Below are 18703 nucleotides of genomic sequence, written 5' to 3' on the forward strand. Positions count from 1 at the left end.
GTGTCATTGTGAACTTGTCAGAGGCAGTAACTAAGACCTAGATAATTTTTTATGGAGTGTCATAAACCAAAAGACCCAAACCGCAACGAGGATGATGAATGTGGAGAGAGGGCCAACATGGCAGAACACACAACCCTCCCTACTATTAACCCAGCAGCCCCCACCCTAACTACCAACATAGCCAACACACACACACACACACACACACACACACACACACACACACACACACACACACACACACACACACACACACACACACACACACACACACACTGAATATGACCACCACAGAGACCACTCTTCCAATCCCTGCCTATAGCTATACCCTCCTTGCCTCATATCACACATTGTTGGTGTCACAACCTCCTTCCCCCAACTTCAATAGCTGGCCCCCTCACCAACCCTCCAGTCTGACCCCCTCCTGCTGGGTGAGGTACACAGGCACTGTCTGCAGCTCTGTGGGCCCTGTGGAGGGAGATCTAGCTAGCGTCCTGCTTTAAATGGGTCCTTTCACCACATACAGGCCCTTTACACAGGGCCTCACACCAGGGCGGCAGGGGCCCCACAGGGCAGCTGCATTCTGGAGCACAACCCTGGGCCCCTGAGTCCACAGCTTGGAGCCCTGAGCCTGGAGCCAGAGTACTGAACGTTGCTGAGGGCTACAGCCTGCAGTCTCTTTCTGTGTAAGGGAGGGAGAGAGACTGAGATGATGCCGAGAGAGAGAGATAGAGATAAAGAGTTAGACTGAGAGAGAGAGAGAGAGTTAGACAGAGAGAGAGAGAGAGGGGGAGAGTTAGACTGAGAGAGAGTTAGACAGAGAGAGAGAGAGTGAGAGAGAGAGAGTGAGAGGGAAAGAGACCGTGATAAAGACACCACTGTGTTCATAGACTGGGCACAATTAGACAGTATAAGGTATTAAATGCTGTCAAATATATGGAGAAACGGACAGAGTAGTTGGCGCTGCCACGGGCACAATATGCCAGGTCTACAATACGGTGAGTAGGAAGAAGCAGCCAAGTTAATGGGAGTCAACGGGAGTCAACGGGAGTCACATCAGCATAAGGTCAGAGTTTGCTAACACAGACCAGTCAGCCTCATCTGAATACCGGCCGCTGAAGGAGAGAGTATGCAGAGCAAAACCAGGGTGACTGATACCCAGTCAACTCATCCATCAAAGCCTGTGTGTGTGTGTGCGTGCATGTGTGTGTGTGTGTGTGTTTGTGTGTGTTATGCAGTGTGGTCTTACCTCTCCACGGTGGCCCACGTACACGTAGGCACACATGGGCTGGAAGGCACCCGTACCACAGGCCAGCAGGTGGGTGCGGTTATAGGGCTGCAGCAGGCGCACAAAGTTGCCACACTCCGTCTGTGAACACACACACACACACAGGTTAAATCAATCGAAATACATAGTACAACATTAAACTGTCATCCAATTTCGGACAATTTTACTTGAGGGGTTTGCATAGAACAACCCATTTTTATTTGAACAAAGACCATTGATTCCACATATTAGCAATAAGGGCTGTGAACAAGAGTTGAAAAGGTGAAATACAATAAACTTCAACAAACACTGGGCTTTTCAGATCTTTCCCACAGCCAAAGACAGAGCCACAGGGAGAGATCAGCGAGAAGAGAGAGAAGAGAGAGAGGAGGAGGAGAGGGGAGAGGGGAGAGAGAAGAGAAAAGAGAGTGAGAATAAGAGAGGGATTGTAGAGAGAGACAGAGGAAACTAGAGATCTGGAGAGAGAGTGCAAGAGTGCGAATGGGATGAGAGAAAGAGGGATGCGAGAGAGAAAGAGAGAATTATAGAGCCCCACAGGAAGAGTAGGGCACAGCTGTATCCTGTTCTTGCCGAATCACAATAGGAGCTGAGGAGGGGTGTCACGGTGACGAACAGGAAACCAGCCAAGAGTGTCACTGCCCTAGGGTAACAGGGTCAAACTCGTCCGCTTAAGCCACAGAGTGTGTGCGCGCGTGTGTGCGCGTGCATGCGTGCGTGTGTGTGTGTGTGCGTTTCTCTCGAAGACTGCCGGCCAGTCAAGCCTGCTGTGATTGCTTCCTGAAGTACTTGAGAAGAGCCACATAAGGATTGGAACACGCCATCTCAGAGACAGGAGCCAAATAATTTCTATTGCTCATTACAGAGAGGCTTCTCCAACTCCAACAAGATGGGTGCTGTGTTCGCGCGTATGGTGTATTCCACATAAACAACACTACACACATTCAGCGTGTTCTCCATTGGGTGAATGCCTTCCCATTTGGCTACTATTATAACTGTATATTGTTTAATAATGAGTTAGACAATTATTAGCACATAATATTGAGTGTGTAACAGACAGGCGGGGTGGTAGGGTAATACCATCAGGATTAAGATGTTTATACTGAGCGAGGGAGCCGTCTTTGAAGAGCTGTTTTCAGTGTAAACAGCATACGGTGACTGGAAAGCAGTCTGCGCTGTTAACACTGACAGGAAATAAAGACCATCGCTGATGGAAATACACTCACAGAGCCGTAACCAGGGTCTGAGTTTTAGTGAGGTCCGGACAACTAAAAAAAATGCTATTTAGAGAACAGGAAAAACGAGTAAAAATGTCCCCAGCCATTATCACATTGGTTGCTCTAGCTCCATTCACCTCAGTCGATCTAAAAACACATAGCCTATTTAAGCTATACAATTAGCCGCTACACATGAACTCATATTAACTCAGCACCGGGACTAAAACCTAGAATTTAATATGTACAGAGGGATTTGTCCATGATAACTATAAGTGTAGATAGCTGACTAGACTAATCTACCAATCTAAAAATGTTTTACTGACACGGGCTAATTGACTGACTGTCAGTGAGTGGCATATAACAAGAGGAAAATTGCCGATGCACAAAAATACGTTTTGAAATGGTACCTTGTCGTATTACCTCGTATTATTATTGTATCAACAGTAAGTTGAGACCCCAACTGAGTCCCTACATTTAAAAAAATATGTATGTACGTATTGGTCCGGACCTCGGTGTCCTCATATGTAGTTAAGGACAGGAACACGTAGTTAAGGACAGGACACACACACACACACAGGCGTGCACAGAGACACACACACACACACACACACACACACACACACACACACACACACACACACACACACACACACACACACACACACACACACACACACACACACACACACACACACACACACACACACACAGAGGCATTTCAAAGCTGTTTTGGAAACAGCAGGATTTCTCAGTCTGTCCAAGTCTCCATGGTCCACACAGCTGGAGCCTCATAAAGAAGAGGGCCAGATGACAGCTCAAGGGATGTGAACATTGATAACTGAGATGGACACACACGACGGTAACCACGGCTACACCAGATTCCCACACAGGCCCTGAGATACCAGCTTAGACGTGCGCACAATCAGACGTGCTCGACTCCTAAAGTTGAGTTGAAAAAAACGTGCCTTTGTGTGCTGTAGCCCAGCAGTAGTTTGATGCCAGTAAGCTCAGACATACTCTAAGCCTGGAGCGATCCACAGTGTCGGTCTTGGGAATGTGTCTTGGGAATCAGAGGACTGGGGTGACAGTTGCTTATTGGTTTGTAGATAAATAAGTCACTTCCACGATTGTACCCATGTCAGTAAGGCTGTACCCCCGAGTGGTGCAGCGGTCTAAGGCACTGCAGCTCAGACACCCTGGTTCGAATCCAGGCTGTATCACAACCGGCTGTGATTAGGAGTCCCATAGGGCGGTGCACAATTGGCCCAGCGTCATCCGGGTTTGGCCTGTGTAGACGTCATTGTAAATAAGAATTTGTTCTTAACTGACTTGCCTAGTTAAGTAAAGGTTAAATAATTTTCTGTGGCAGTGCTGGATAATGCCAGGGCACTTTGCCAAATGGCACCAAGCTGAATTTCCAGCTCCCTCGTGCATGAAGTTTCTGAGTCTCACAAAGTTCTTCAAAAGTATCCAACAATGATTCAAATGTTAAAATCTATCTCCCACCCACTTGGACTAACAATTCTCCCAAACCCACAGCACTGTTGTCCCTGCTTTGTGATTAGCTGGTTACTTCCTGCTGTGGGAGGGGCTATGGGGGATTCACAGCTCCAATCCAGATGTTTTGGTCATTACTGAGCCATGGTTAAGGAAGAGTGTTTTGAACACCGATGTTAACTTTTCTGGTTATAAACTTTTTCGGCAAGACAGATCTTCCAAAGGTGGTGGAGTAGCAACCTTTAACAAGATACAACTTCAGTACTCGGTTGTCTCCACCAAGTCTGTCCCTAAACATTTTGATTTGCTGGTTTAAAGCATTCAACTTTCAAATAGCTCTTTGTTGACTGTTGCTGGGTGTTATCATCCTCCAGACGCACCGGCCTACACCCTACCTGCCCTAAGGTCTCTACTGGCCCCTTAAACTAAGTCTGAATTTGTCCTGCTAGGTAACGTAAACTGGGACATGCTTAAACCACCTGACCAAGTCTTAAAGCAATGGGACTCCCTAAATCTTTCTCAGATTATTACCAATCCCACAAGGTATGATTCCAAACACCCAGAAAAGGCTACTCTCCTTGATGTTATCTTCACAAATAATCCTGATAGGTATCAGTCTGGTGTTTTCTGGAATGACCTTAGTGAACACTATTTTACAGTCTGTGTTCGTAATGGCTGTTCAGTGACACGACCTGTCCTGATTTGTCATAGACACTTGCTAAAAAACTTGAGCAAACCTTCCTTCCATGACCTGACCTCTGTAAATTGGTATAGAATCAGCTTGATCCCCTCTGTTGAAGACGCTTGGTCCTTCTTTTTTGATATTTTTAGTTGTATTGTTAACTTCTTGGATATAGGGGGCGCTCTTTTAATTTATGGATAAAAAAACGTTCCTGTTTTAAACAAGATATTTTGTCACGAAAAGATGCTCGACTATGCATATAATTGACAGCTTTGGAAAGAAAACACTCTGACGTTTCCAAAACTGCAAAGATATTGTCTGTGAGTGCCACAGAACTAATGCTACAGGCGAAACCAAGATGAAACTTCAAACAGGAAGTGAGCCAGATTTTTGAGGCGCTGTGTTCCAATGTCTCCTTATATGGCTGTGAATGCGCCAGGAACGAGCCTACACTTTCTGTCATTTCCCCAAGGTGTCTGCAGCATTGTGACGTATTTGTAGGCATATCATTGGAAGATTGACCATAAGAGACTACATTTACCAGGTGTCCGCCTGGTGTCCTCCGTCGAAATTGGTGCGTAATCTCCAGCTGCATGTATTTTTCCATGTGATTCAGAGGAGAAACCAAACTTCCATGAATGATATATCATCGAATAGATATGTGAAAAACACCTTGAGGATTGATTCTAAACAACGTTTGCCATGTTTCTGTCGATATTATGGAGTTAATTTGGAAAAAAGTTTGGCGTTTTGATGACTGAATTTTCGTTTTTTTTTCTTAGCCAAACGTGATGAACAAAATGGAGCGATTTCTCCTACACAAATAATATTTTTGGAAAAACTGAACATTTGCTATCTAACTGAGAGTCTCCTCATTGAAAACATCTGAAGTTCTTCAAAGGTAAATGATTTTATTTTAATGCTTTTCTTGTTTTTGTGAAAATGTTGCCTGCTGAATGCTAGGCTGAATGCTAGGCTTAATGCTATGCTAGTTATCAATACTCTTACACAAATGCTTGTTTTGCTATGGTTGAAAAGCATATTTTGAAAATCTGAGATGACAGTGTTGTTAACAAAAGGCTAAGCTTGAAAGCCAATATATTTATTTCATTTCATTTGCGATTTTCATGAATAGTTAACGTTGCGTTATGGTAATGAGCTTGAGGCTATAATTACGATCCCGGATACGGGATTGCTCGTTTCAAGATTAACAAACATGTCCCCATAAAGAAAAATTAGAATTAAAAACGGGTTCAGCCCATGGTCCGACCGTGATATTGGAGAGTTACTCCACCTCAAGAATTCCATTTGGCGAAAGGCTCGGCACACGCATACTCAGGCTGACTGGCTCTCGTTCAGGAAAATGAGAAATAAGTGCACTCAGGCTATCCGGAAGGCCAAAGTTAGTTTCTTTAAGGAGCAGTTTTCTTTCTGTGGGTCTAACCCCAAGAAGCTCACAGCTGCCCATGTCCCTTAATGTTGGTGATATGGTTGTTACTGACCAGGAGCACATGGCTGAGTTCTTTAATCACCACTTCAATAAGTCAGGATTCCTATTTGACTCAGCCATGCCTCCTTGCCCATCCAACATTTCTTTATCTCCTACCCCTTCTAATGCGACTAGCCCCGATGCTCCTCCCTCTTTTCCCCCTGCCCCGCTACAAAGTTTCTCCCTGCAAGCGATCACTGAGTCCGAGGTGCTAAAGAAGCTCCTTAAATTTTACCCCCAAAAACATCTGGGTCAGATGGTTTAGACAATTTCTTCTTTAAGGTTGCTTCTACTATCATCGCCAAGCCTATTTCTGACCTTTTTAACCTGTCTCTCCTCTCTGGGGAGGTTCCCATTTCTTGGAAGGCAACCACGGTGCGTCCTTTATTTAAAGAAGGAGATCAAGCTGATCCTAACTGTTATAGGCCAATTTTTATTTTGACCTGTTTATCAAAAGTGTTGGAAAAACTTGTCAATAATCAACTGACTGGCTTTCTTGATGTCTATAGTATTCTCTCTGGTATGCAATCTGGTTTCCACCCAGGTTATGGATGTGTCACTGTAATCTTAAAGGTCCTCAAGGGTATCACCATTGCCCTTGATTCTAAGCAATGTTGTGCTGCTATTTTTATTGACTTGGCCAAAGCTTTTGATAGACCATTCCATTCTCGTGGGTCGGCAAAGGAGTATTGGTGTCTCTGAGGGGTCTTTGGCCTGGTTTGCTAACTACCTCTCTCAAAGAGTGCACTGTATAAAGTCATAAAATCTGCTGTCTCAACCACTGCCTGTCACCAAGGGAGTACCCCAAGGCTCGATCCTTGGCTCCACGCTCTTCTAAATTATATCAACAACATAGCTCAGGCAGTAGGAAGCTCTGTCATCCATTTATATACAGACGATACAGTCTTATACTCGGCTGGCCCCTCCCCGGATTTTGTGTTTAACAACAAAGCTTTCTTAGTGTCCAACAAGCTTTCTCTGCCCTTAACCTTGTTCTGTACACCTCCAAAACAATGGTCATGTGGTTTGATAAGAAGAATGCCCCTCTCCCCACAGGTGTGATTACTACCTCTGAGGGTTTAGAGCTTGAGGTACTCACCTCATACAAGTACTTGGGAGTATGGCTAGAAGGTATACTGTCCTTCTCTCAGCACATATCAAAGATGCAGGCTAAGGTTAAATCTAGACTTGGTTTCCTCTATCGTAATCGCTCCTCTTTCACCCCATCTGCCAAACTAACCCTGATTCAGATGACCATCCTACCCATGCTAGATTACAGAGACGTAATTTATAAATCGGCAGGTAAGGGTGCTCTTGAGCGGCTAGATGTTCTTTACCATTCAGCCATCAGATTTGCCACCAATGCTCCTTATAGATCACTGCACTCTATACTCCTCTGTAAACTGGTCACCTTTGTATACCCGGCCCACTGGTTAATGCTTATTTATAAAACCCTCTTAGGCCTCACTCCCCCCTTATCTGAGATATGTACTGCTGCCCTCATCCTCCACATACAACACCCGTTCTGCCAGTCACATTCTGTTAAAAGTCCCCAAAGCACACACATCCCTGGTCGCTCCACTTTTCAGTTCACTGCAGCTAGCGACTGGAACGAGCTGCGACAAACACTCAAACTGGACAGTTTTTTCTAAATCTCTTCATTCAAAGACTCAATCATGGACACTCTTACTGACAGTTGTGGCTGCTTTGTGTGATGTATTGTTGTCTCTACCTTCTTGCCCTTTGTGCTGTTGTCTGTGCCCAATAATGTTTGTACCATGTTTTGTGCTGCTACCATGTTGTGCTGCTGCCATGTTGTGATGCTACCATGTTGCTGTCATGTTGTGTTGCTACCATGCTGTGTTGTCATGTTTTGCTGCCATGCTATGTTATTGTCTTATGTCTCTCTTTATGTAGTGTTGTGGTGTCTCTCTTGTCGTGATGTGTGTTTTGTCCTTTATATTTTTTTTAATGTATTTTATCCCAGCCCCCTTCCCGGCAGGAGGCCTTTTGCCTTTTGGTAGGCCGTCATTGTAAACAAGAGTATGTTCTTAACTGACTTGCCTAGTTAAATAAAGGTTAAATAAAAATAAAATACAAAAATGGGACATATGTGTCTGCTGGGGAGGGTTAATGAAATTAGGGGTCATGGGGTTGCGACCTGTGAGGAAGGCCATCATAAAGCAAACACTTTAGGTGTTAGTCAGGGGTCAACTAGCGGGGTCACACAGCACCATTAGACAGCCACTTCCCCTCCATTAGCCAGTTAATTAAATACTTGCACACACACACACACACACACACACACACACACACACACACACACACACACACACACACACACACACACACACACACACACACACACACACACACACACACACACACACACACACACACACACACACACACACACACACACACACACACACACACACACCCACATGCCTCTAACTCCCATCCTCATCCTCCATCCCCCCACAGTCAATGGAAGGTAGTAGTATGCACATCCTACAGCTCCAAGCCACAAACACATACTGTATAAGCAGTGCTTAATTTATTAATCGGGAGGTTTCGGAAGAGAAAGTCAACTGTGAGAGGGGGGTGACCTGGGGCACTCTTAGGTACCGGAACGCATGCAAAATCACCTTCATAGCCTGCATAGCCTCGCATTTGCATAACGGGATAGAGCGATAGATTAGAGACTCTAGCAGAAGTGGGAACCATATAAACCCATTTCATGCAATTCTACATAATTTCACGGCTGGAGACTTTAGGAGAGTATTTTTTAATACCGCACAAAAATGATATAAAAGACAGGATACTTTTACACTGACAAACTGAGATCAATAAAAACGACCTCGTCTTGAATCCGTCAATAGTCTAGGAGTCCGGAGAAACACATACTGTACAATAGGAAGAGGAAATTACAGTCTAAACAAGCTTTCCAGTTTCACTGACTCACCCAATGACTCGCAGCTCACTCACCGGTGATGCACTCACACCAAAAGCCTATCTCTCGCTTGTTTTACCTTGTAAAACAGTGCTGTTTGCTCAATAGGCCTATTTGGAATTTGATCAAATATTTTGGTAGCCTACAGACAGATTAGATTCTTCTCTTTTCAGCGAGAGCCATTTGTTTTCCCCGATTTGATTTGAAATATTGCGAAAGGCCTGTTTTGGCTAGGTTCTGTTTGCTGACAGATTTGTTTTCCGACTGTAGGCTATGCCTTGATTGGGCTACACACAATCCACAGTTAGGCTATATAAAAAAAATATGGCTATTGATCCTCCGTGGCTAAACTGTAGGCCTAATCTTGGTGTAGTATTCTGAATGATTTCATTTCTTTCTGAACAGACAGCGGTAATTCTAGAACTATTGGCAAAAGCAGTTCAATTGATCAGTGGTGCTGTGGCACCTCCAGCACCACTCCAACACAGCTGTGATAGTATAAGGAAATAAATGATGAAGTGCAACTCTGAAGAGGTGAGAGCTGCAGGCTGAGGTCTATCAGAGCAGAGAGGGAGAGAGAGATCATAGGAAGTGAATGGCATTCTAGTCCTGTTAGAGATAGAGGCTCTTCTCTCTCTCACCACAGCCACGCGTTGGTCTCTAGGCTACAGTGTTTGCGCAAACCATAAACCCGGGCCGGCCCAACCCGAATCAATTCTTAGAATATCAGGCATGGGCTGAAAATATCCATTTTCACATAAGCTACGTTTTTGTGAGGGGACTGGAGAATTGCCGAGTAGGCAACTCGAATGAACTCTGATCGCTTTTATTCACATGTTTACACAGCAAACGATGACCTTTTCTCCCCCATGTCACCAGAGGTAGGCAAAGAATGAAACAGTCCAAAACTGAGAGGTGCCTGGATCCTGTTCCGCTGGGACGCTCAAATTAAGCACCGTATATAAGGCTGTGAGCTATATATAATGGTATTACGAAGGAGACAAAGACAGATTCCGACCACCAGCCTAGCAGCCTAGTAGCCCTGCAGCGTTCTCCATTGAGAGGTCACTGTAGCAGAGCGGTTAATGGGTTCAACAATAGGAACACATCATGGTCCAGCTTTACACAACAGGCTAGCTGTTCAAACCAGCCAAGCTGTCCAGTCAGTGCCAGCGTCTGCTTCGCTCCACTGTTTTTGTTTAATGGGAGGTCTCCCTGTCCAACACCTCTTGAGGGAGGGAGGGAGGGAGGGAGGGAGGCAGGGAGGGAGGGAGGGAGGGAGGGAGGGAGGGAGGGAGGGAGGGAGGGAGGGAGGGAGGGAGGGAGGGAGGGAGGGAGGGAGGGAGGGAGGGCATTCAGAACACACACAAACACACACATTTTAGTGTCCAGCTGTGCAGATGACCTGCTCCATACACACTCACATGTCCCTGTATCCATTGGCTTAACCAGTCCACAGTAATTGTGAACCAAGCCGTTGTCTCTGCCAAGAACACACTCAAGGCCATTTCCACCGATCAAACCCATTCACGCCCTGACTTGACTTTTTACCCTTTTGACTTCTGACACTGGGTTTTGTGTCTGTGCATGTCTGAGCCTTTGTCAGGTAGAGAAGAGGGACAGAGAGTGTGCCCGATCAATAACCATCCTCTGAGTCCACAGACAGAGACACAACTGGGCCTGTCCACTGAATATTGTGCACAGCCCTCAAAACAGGGGACCACCACGCCCTCTCGCAGAGGGTAAGCAACACAGACCTGAGAGCCTTTCTCATGGAGCCCCTAGTCTCAGAGGGCACCGTGGTGGCGGTGGAGGGGTTGTATTCCGGTTGGGAGGAACTTGAGGTGTGAAGTGTTACAGATGTGACCCTGTACACACACACACACACACACACACACACACACACACACACCTCCGTCACCTCCACCTCTCGGCCCTGTCGATGCAGTCACTGTTAATCCATCCCAGGGTGAATGGTGATGCTATGGCGTACACACACTCAAAAAGGCCCGTAAACACACACACCCCGTGTGGCCTCATGGGTCCAAAGGGCCAGAAGTCATTACCATGGTCACACTCCCTAATGCTATCATGTTTCCACAGGAGAACACACGGACCTCTGCCGTCCACAGAGAGAGTGACGCTAGACACATGGGCCCCTCCACCTCTCTGACAAACAATGTCACGGTAGCGAAGACATTTTGCGTAAACCGCGGCATTCCAATGAAAACGAATGGGACTGTAGCGACTGTGTTGGTATCAAGATCCAGGGCGTAAACCACGTTTCTATTCATGCATTGATTGGCATGGCAATGGACCAATAGTATTGGAGAAAAGTTGAAAAAACTGACGCGCCCGACGTAACGTGAAACTCATTGTGTGCCGTACAGCCTCTTTAGTGCTTCTCTCGCAGATCAAAAAAACAAGAAATGATCAAAGGCGAGTGTAATGGTGACTGTAAAGTGAATTACTCGCGAGTTCATCAATGGTTAATCCAATCAATAGTTCATTTTCCGCGTCATGACTCATGACTCATGGCTTACTGGTGAAGACAACTTTAGCGCAGCCCTAAAAACCTGATTCAAACCTTCAGAGAGGTATGCAACGAGACATTATAGAAACTCCTTCTACTGTTTTATTTCCATTTTAGAGGTGATAAGTTGGAAAAAAGCCTTTTCCACACACACGACATTTCCCTATCACTCAGTAGCTTTTGCATCCCCACCCGCCATTTTTAAAAAGACCCGGCGGAGCTCCATTGCCTTCTTCAGTCATGCAGAGACGGGGCAGCATGAAGGTCTCGCCATTGATTTAGCTGGAAAGCGGAGACATTGTGCTTTACAATGGTATTCATGTTACAGCTGACCTGGAAGTATTACGCTTTTGGGGTGCGGAACACTGTCGCGTGCGGGAAGTTTGTTAGTTATCGTTATCTCCAACACCACACGTCCAGGCCTCTGTCTATTTAACAGAATGATGGAGAGGACAAGAACCAAGTGCACTTGAATGGTGGACTGAATGAGTCTGGTGGTAGGTGAGCGCTGCTGGGGCGCATGGGCGCTTCTCCAGGGGAATGGAACGGAGCTTTAACACACATACGCACCCCGACTCCCTTGGCACAGGTTAGATTGAGTTTCTGGAGGCCCAACTTTAAGGTCCTGCGTCGTAGCGCATAGCGACTGCTCCTCTCCCCTATGGACACCGGCTCACATACCTCGGCCCCTGCTGGATATTTCTCACCGTGACGGGTGGAGGAAACGCGTAATAACTGCTGATATTGGATACCTCTCCTCACCTGCCACTTCAAACTCCACAATTACCTGTAGGGCCAGCATTGACGCCCAATGGGGGTCTTAACCCCCTTCCAACCCCCATCCACATCCACAGAGACCGATTAGTCCTGTTTTACAGGCCCAACCACCTAACCCGGACCAGATGCCGGGGCGGTTTCACTTTCAGTCGTTAGCCAAGACTTAGGGGACAGAAGTTATTAAAAATGGAACCGCAAGTGTCTTTACAGCATTTGTGTGGCGACTGAGGAGTGAAGGGCCGTCTTCTGATGGCTCATTAAAGATGGAATTACTGGTGTCCATGGTGCCGGATCCCGACTCTGGACACCTCAGCCACGTAGTCGGGGCTATTATTGTGCTCACCAGATCAAAGCAGCGACTTCGGTAGGGAAAGATTCCAAATCTCATTCACTGGGCTGTTAAACAACTTTACGGTGCCCAGAGATGGTGGGCTGGAGGGATGGAGGGATGGAGGGATGGAGCATGGGACAATGGTTGTAGCTTGTAGGATTTAGGAAACGCGAGTGTTGACACAGCAAGCCGACCGTAGACGTCGATTCGCTGTTTAGATTCCTGGGGACATGATCCAGATGGTGTTGTAGAATGTACAGTACAGTCAGGAAGGTGACTCTAGAACGTTGATTTCTAGATGATTGATAGAGCAGGTGGATAGGCTAGGCAGGTGGAAACCACAGACGTGACATCATTAGGGGAAACAAGAAGTAGAGAGGCCACCTCAGAGTTGGATGGGTCTGACTGAGCCGTCACTCACCTGAGAATCCTTCCCTCTCTGGACACAGTCATCTTTGTTACCAGGCAGCGGAGGCCAGTAGATCTACGGAGAGAGATGGGGAATAGAAAGAGAGAGAGAGAGAGAGAGAGAGAGAGAGAGAGAGAGAGAGAGAGAGGTGGAGGGAGAGAAAGAGAGAGAGGGGGGAGAAAAAGAGATTGAGAGGAGGGGAGAGAAGGGGAGAGAAGGGGAGAGGGGGGAGAGAGAAAGAGGGAGAGGTGGGGAGGGAGAGAGAGAGAGAAAGAGAGAGAACATGATAAATGACATAAGATTGTACACAGCCTAAATCAGCAATATAACAACAGGAAATTAGAGCATGAGAACGATTATTGGCCCCTAGTTCATACAATTAAGACTTACTAGAACACATATGAAACCAAGTCCATCTCATTAACTCTTTGCTTCCCTTACAGTCCTCCACTGGCTAATCAGTACTAATTGATGTGGGTGGGTCTAATATGGAACTGTAACCACAGAGTTGTCTTACAGGTCCTGGGGTTAATGTACAGTATGTTCTATATCATCAAACTCCAGCTCATTTAAAGCCTGCATTTGGAAAGCCCCTCTTTGGCCATTGGCAAATCAAATCAAATCAAATCAAATCAAATCAAATTTTATTTGTCACATACACATGGTTAGCAGATGTTAATGCGAGAGTAGCGAAATGCTTGTGCTTCTAGTTCCGACAATGCAGTAATAACGAGCAAGTAATCTAACTAACAATTCCAAAAAAAACTACTGTCATACACAGTGTAAGGGGATAAAGAATATGTACATAAGGATATATGAATGAGTGATGGTACAGAGCAGCATAGGCAAGATACAGTAGATGATATCGAGTACAGTATATACATATGAGATAAGTATGTAAACCAAGTGGCATAGTTAAAGTGGCTAGTGATACATGTATTACATAAGGATGCAGTCGATGATATAGAGTACAGTATCAACGTATGCATATGAGATGAACAATGTAGGGTAAGTAACATTATATAAGGTAGCATTGTTTAAAGTGGCTAGTGATATATTTACATCATTTCCCATCAATTCCCATGATTAAAGTGGCTGGAGTAGAGTCAGTGTCATTGACAGTGTGTTGGCAGTAGCCACTCAATGTTAGTGGTGGCTGTTTAACAGTCTGATGGCCTTGAGATAGAAGCTGTTTTTCAGTCTCTCGGTCCCAGCTTTGATGCACCTGTACTGACCTCGCCTTCTGGATGGCAGCGGGGTGAACAGGCAGTGGCTCGGGTGGTTGATGTCCTTGATGATCTTTATGGCCTTCCTGTAGCATCGGGTGGTGTAGGTGTCCTGGAGGGCAGGTAGTTTGCCCCCGGTGATGCATTGTGCAGACCTCACTACCCTCTGGAGAGCCTTACGGTTGAGGGCGGTGCAGTTGCCATACCAGGCGGTGATACAGCCCGCCAGGATGCTCTCGATTGTGCATCTGTAGAAGTTTGTGAGTGCTTTTGGTGACAAGCCGAATTTCTTCAGCCTCCTGAGGTTGAAGAGGCGCTGCTGCGCCTTCCTCACGATGCTGTCTGTGTGAGTGGACCAATTCAGTTTGTCTGTGATGTGTATGCCGAGGAACTTAAAACTTGCTACCCTCTCCACTACTGTTCCATCGATGTGGATGGGGGTGTTCCCTCTGCTGTTTCCTGAAGTCCACAATCATCTCCTTAGTTTTGTTGACGTTGAGTGTGAGGTTATTTTCCTGACACCACACTCCGAGGGCCCTCACCTCCTCCCTGTAGGCCGTCTCGTCGTTGTTGGTAATCAAGCCTACCACTGTTGTGTCGTCCGCAAACTTGATGATTGAGTTGGAGGCGTGCATGGCCACGCAGTCGTGGGTGAACAGGGAGTACAGGAGAGGGCTCAGAACGCACCCTTGTGGGGCCCCAGTGTTGAGGATCAGCGGGGAGGAGATGTTGTTGCCTACCCTCACCACCTGGGGGCGGCCCGTCAGGAAGTCCAGTTGCACAGGGCGGGTCCTTGACTAGTCTCTCAAAGCACTTCATGATGACGGATGTGAGTGCTACGGGCGGTAGTCGTTTAGCTCAGTTACCTTAGCTTTCTTGGGAACAGGAACAATGGTGGCCCTCTTGAAGCATGTGGGAACAGCAGACTGGTATAGGGATTGATTGAATATGTCCGTAAACACACCGGCCAGCTGGTCTGCGCATGCTCTGAGGGCGCGGCTGGGGATGCCGTCTGGGCCTGCAGCCTTGCGAGGGTTAACACGTTTAAATGTCTTACTCACTTCGGCTGCACCGTCAGATACTGTGTTGTGTATTACTGACTCACAGATGGCAATCTGAAACAACAGCCCTTGTGTGTGTCTCCTTAAACAAACGTGCTCTGCTTTTCAGAAAGAGGCATGTGCAGGATACACAGACAAGCAGTAACTTTCTGTGACGTGCACGACTCCCCTGCATGCCGCAATCGGTGTCCATGCGCTTTGTGCCCCTGCTCACATGCATGCACACGCACGCGCCTAGGTACATTTGCACGTGCACGGATGGCAATTCATCTTTTAAGAGAGAAGACAGAGGCTGATACAGTTCTTTTCTGTAACTCAGTTTGCTATAGCGTGACGGCTATGGACAGGATTAGGGTCTCTTGTATAAATCACACTTTTACCGAGCCTGTCTGGAACTGAAACAAGGCCTGTCCGGAACAGGCCTTTTATAGTCTCTGGACCAATGGATTCAGGCGATCAGATATTGAACACTGCACCATTCCTCAAATTGCCTGGATTCACATAGGAAGATGTCATCACCTCGGACTATGAACTCACAGCCTCTTAGTTTACATCATTCCAAACGTCCTGCGTCCTGTGTCAGTGAAATATTGACCCTGTTTTTCTACACATTAGACTTAAGTAAAGTAAATCTCAGCTTTGTTCAAAATACACTCATTTTTATTTTATTCATCATAAAAAAATATACAAAATAACCTTTATTCAACCAGGAAAATCCCATTGAGACCCAGAGTCTCTTTTTCAAGGGAGACCTTGCCAAGAAGGCCGCAACAATCAATACATTACATCATTAAAACATACAACAATACAACAACATGATCCAGCCTAAAAAAGCATTTACACTCCGCCGTAACAGAGTCTCCCATCAATATTTGAAATTAATTCAGTGGCACTAACACATCTAGATGGAGCATGGATTGTAGACTATTCCATGCCTCTGGTGCACAAGAAGAGAAGGCAGTCTTGCCTAATACTGTGAATGTCCTGGGGACTTTAAGTAGCAACCACCTAGCAGACTACAGAGATGAACACATACAAATATCTCTCTGTGCCTATAAAGTGAGGTCCAACCTACCATTTGGTACAATGTGCAATGGTGGGTGAGTGATTTGGCATTTGCAATAAAGTGCAAGGATGCATGATAGACAGAGTCCAGTCTCTGTAATATGGAGGAGGTTGCATGCATATACAACAAGTCACCATAATCAATAGCAGACAAGTGGCCTGAACAAGTTGTTTAGGTTGTTTAGGTTCTCTGTGACTGCATTTCAACAGTAATCTGATTTGGACTTCCTGATCAATCCTGTGCATTTGTTTCTTAGAGCTCTGAAGGAGGCCCAGTCAACAGGAGCATTTGTGTGTCTAGCTTGAGCCCAAGAGATATTTCTCTTTCTAATTAATTCTGCCAAGTTATCTGAAAAGCAAGGATTGTCCTTTCCACTGATTCTAAGGAGTCATATTAAAACAGAATAATTATACCCCACCAACATTAGACAACTATACAGAAAACCTCTCAAATGACTGAAATAAGTTAATGAAATCAATAGTCTGATAAACTGATTATTAAACAGAAGTCCAGATGGCACTCTTTTGCTAAGTGCAGAGATTATTATTATTATAGGCAATGGACGTGTCAAGAGACCCTACAGACTTTGTGGCACAGCAGAAAGAACAGCATGCCCCAGCTCCAGAGGTTGTGGGTTCCAATCCCAGGTGGGCTCATAGTGGAAAAGTCAGTATGTGATATTGTCTTTGATGAAATCTTTTTGTACACTATTTTTGCTGAACGGCGGACCACTTACTTTAAAACCCCCAGATCATTTGCGTTATACTTACAACAACAAAAAACACGGGACATTTGCAGTTTACATGTGCATTTTCGAATGAGCTTTTTTGACGTACAAAACGTTGCATCCCCCCCCATGTTGCCACGTTTAATTCACCTTGAGATAGTGTTCTCACGTGTAGTTTCATGTGTAGTTTCATATGTTGCTTTTACACATGTTTTAACTTTTTTTTTCATTGAACCCATAAGATCATGTGATCACATGTGAAGTTCATGTGGTTTTTCCTGTAAGGGTCTTGATCCTGCCTATGTCCCAAGGGCAGGTGCCCTATGGCTCTGTAGAAACACATCTGGCAACCTCATTGACTATCCCATCTTACCACAGACTCAGAGAGGTTTACACCCGACCTTTATAACAACAGTTCACACCCAGCAGTCAAGACAGTCCTAGAATAGATACAAGCCCCCAGGCTCTTAAATAACATGTAACCCAAAGGCAATGGAACCAATGAACGAGCCTTTAAGAATCAACCACATTCATCGCAGCATAAAACAAGTTTGCGCTTTATACACAAACACTCCTCGAGAAAGCAAAGCTCTATATCGAGCTGCAATCATTTCTGTTTACGCCAAAAGCACAAAGAGAGTATGTGGCACATTTACATGAGTTTAATAGGTATTCTGGGGTTTTTTTCATTACCATTAAGACTGTATTGAAACAGTTCAAACAATTCCCAGTTATGATACACCAACGTGGCTGTTGGAGCTGTTAAGAAGTGGCAGTGGGCTTTGGGCAGTGGGCTGTGGCTGAGAGAGGGGTTATGGAATTGGCCATCATCAGCTATGGAATTGACTATTCGCTTGAATGAAATAGCAAGCTTGTGTCAATCGACATTTCTCTCACTCAACCATTTTTTAACCTTGCCTCAGAGATGTATTTCTTTACCCTTATTTTACTAGGCAAGTCAGTTAAGAACAAATTCTTATTTTCAATGAGAGCCTAGGAACGGTGGGTTAACTGCCTGTTCAGGGGCAGAACGACAGATTTAGTTTCTTGTCAGCTCGGGGATTTGAACTTGCAACCTTTCGGTTACTAGTCCAATGCTCTAACCACTTGGCTACGCTGCCGCCCCAATGTATGGGGTTATTAGAGGCAGCTCACGGGCCAACCTGCTCTCTGTCACCTCATTTTCCCAACTCGTCCATGTTTGTTTCTCCTTGTCAAATACTAGTGGACCCAGCCAGACTGAGCGTAAGAGTTTATACATTACCAATAGTGAGTTGACTTTATAAATGGAGTATAACAGTAAACTGGTACAGAGCAGGTTAAGTCTGATATACAGAGGTGATGAGGGAGGGGAGCAGAGGGCTTAGTCTATGATGGAGGACCAGGGTGAAGGCAAGATACAGAGGGATTTATGAATTCTAGAGGGAATGATATGTGAGGTGGAGGAGGA

The 18703-nt window shown here is 45.6% G+C and overlaps 1 protein-coding gene across 1 annotated transcript in view; it reads right to left on the minus strand.

Moving 5' to 3' along the window:
• LOC112215839 (semaphorin-3G-like) overlaps positions 1-18703 on the minus strand; it is a 60759-nt gene that overhangs the window by 19773 nt on the left and 22283 nt on the right. The window contains exons 3-4 of the mRNA XM_042299290.1: positions 13186-13248; positions 1250-1369 (exon numbers count right to left, since the gene is read on the minus strand). Of these exons, the coding sequence (XP_042155224.1) occupies positions 1250-1369; positions 13186-13248 (183 nt within the window). The remainder of the gene's footprint in view (positions 1-1249; positions 1370-13185; positions 13249-18703) is intronic.

The sequence above is a fragment of the Oncorhynchus tshawytscha genome, linkage group LG16, assembly GCF_018296145.1.
Source record: "Oncorhynchus tshawytscha isolate Ot180627B linkage group LG16, Otsh_v2.0, whole genome shotgun sequence".
NCBI lineage: Eukaryota > Metazoa > Chordata > Actinopteri > Salmoniformes > Salmonidae > Oncorhynchus > Oncorhynchus tshawytscha.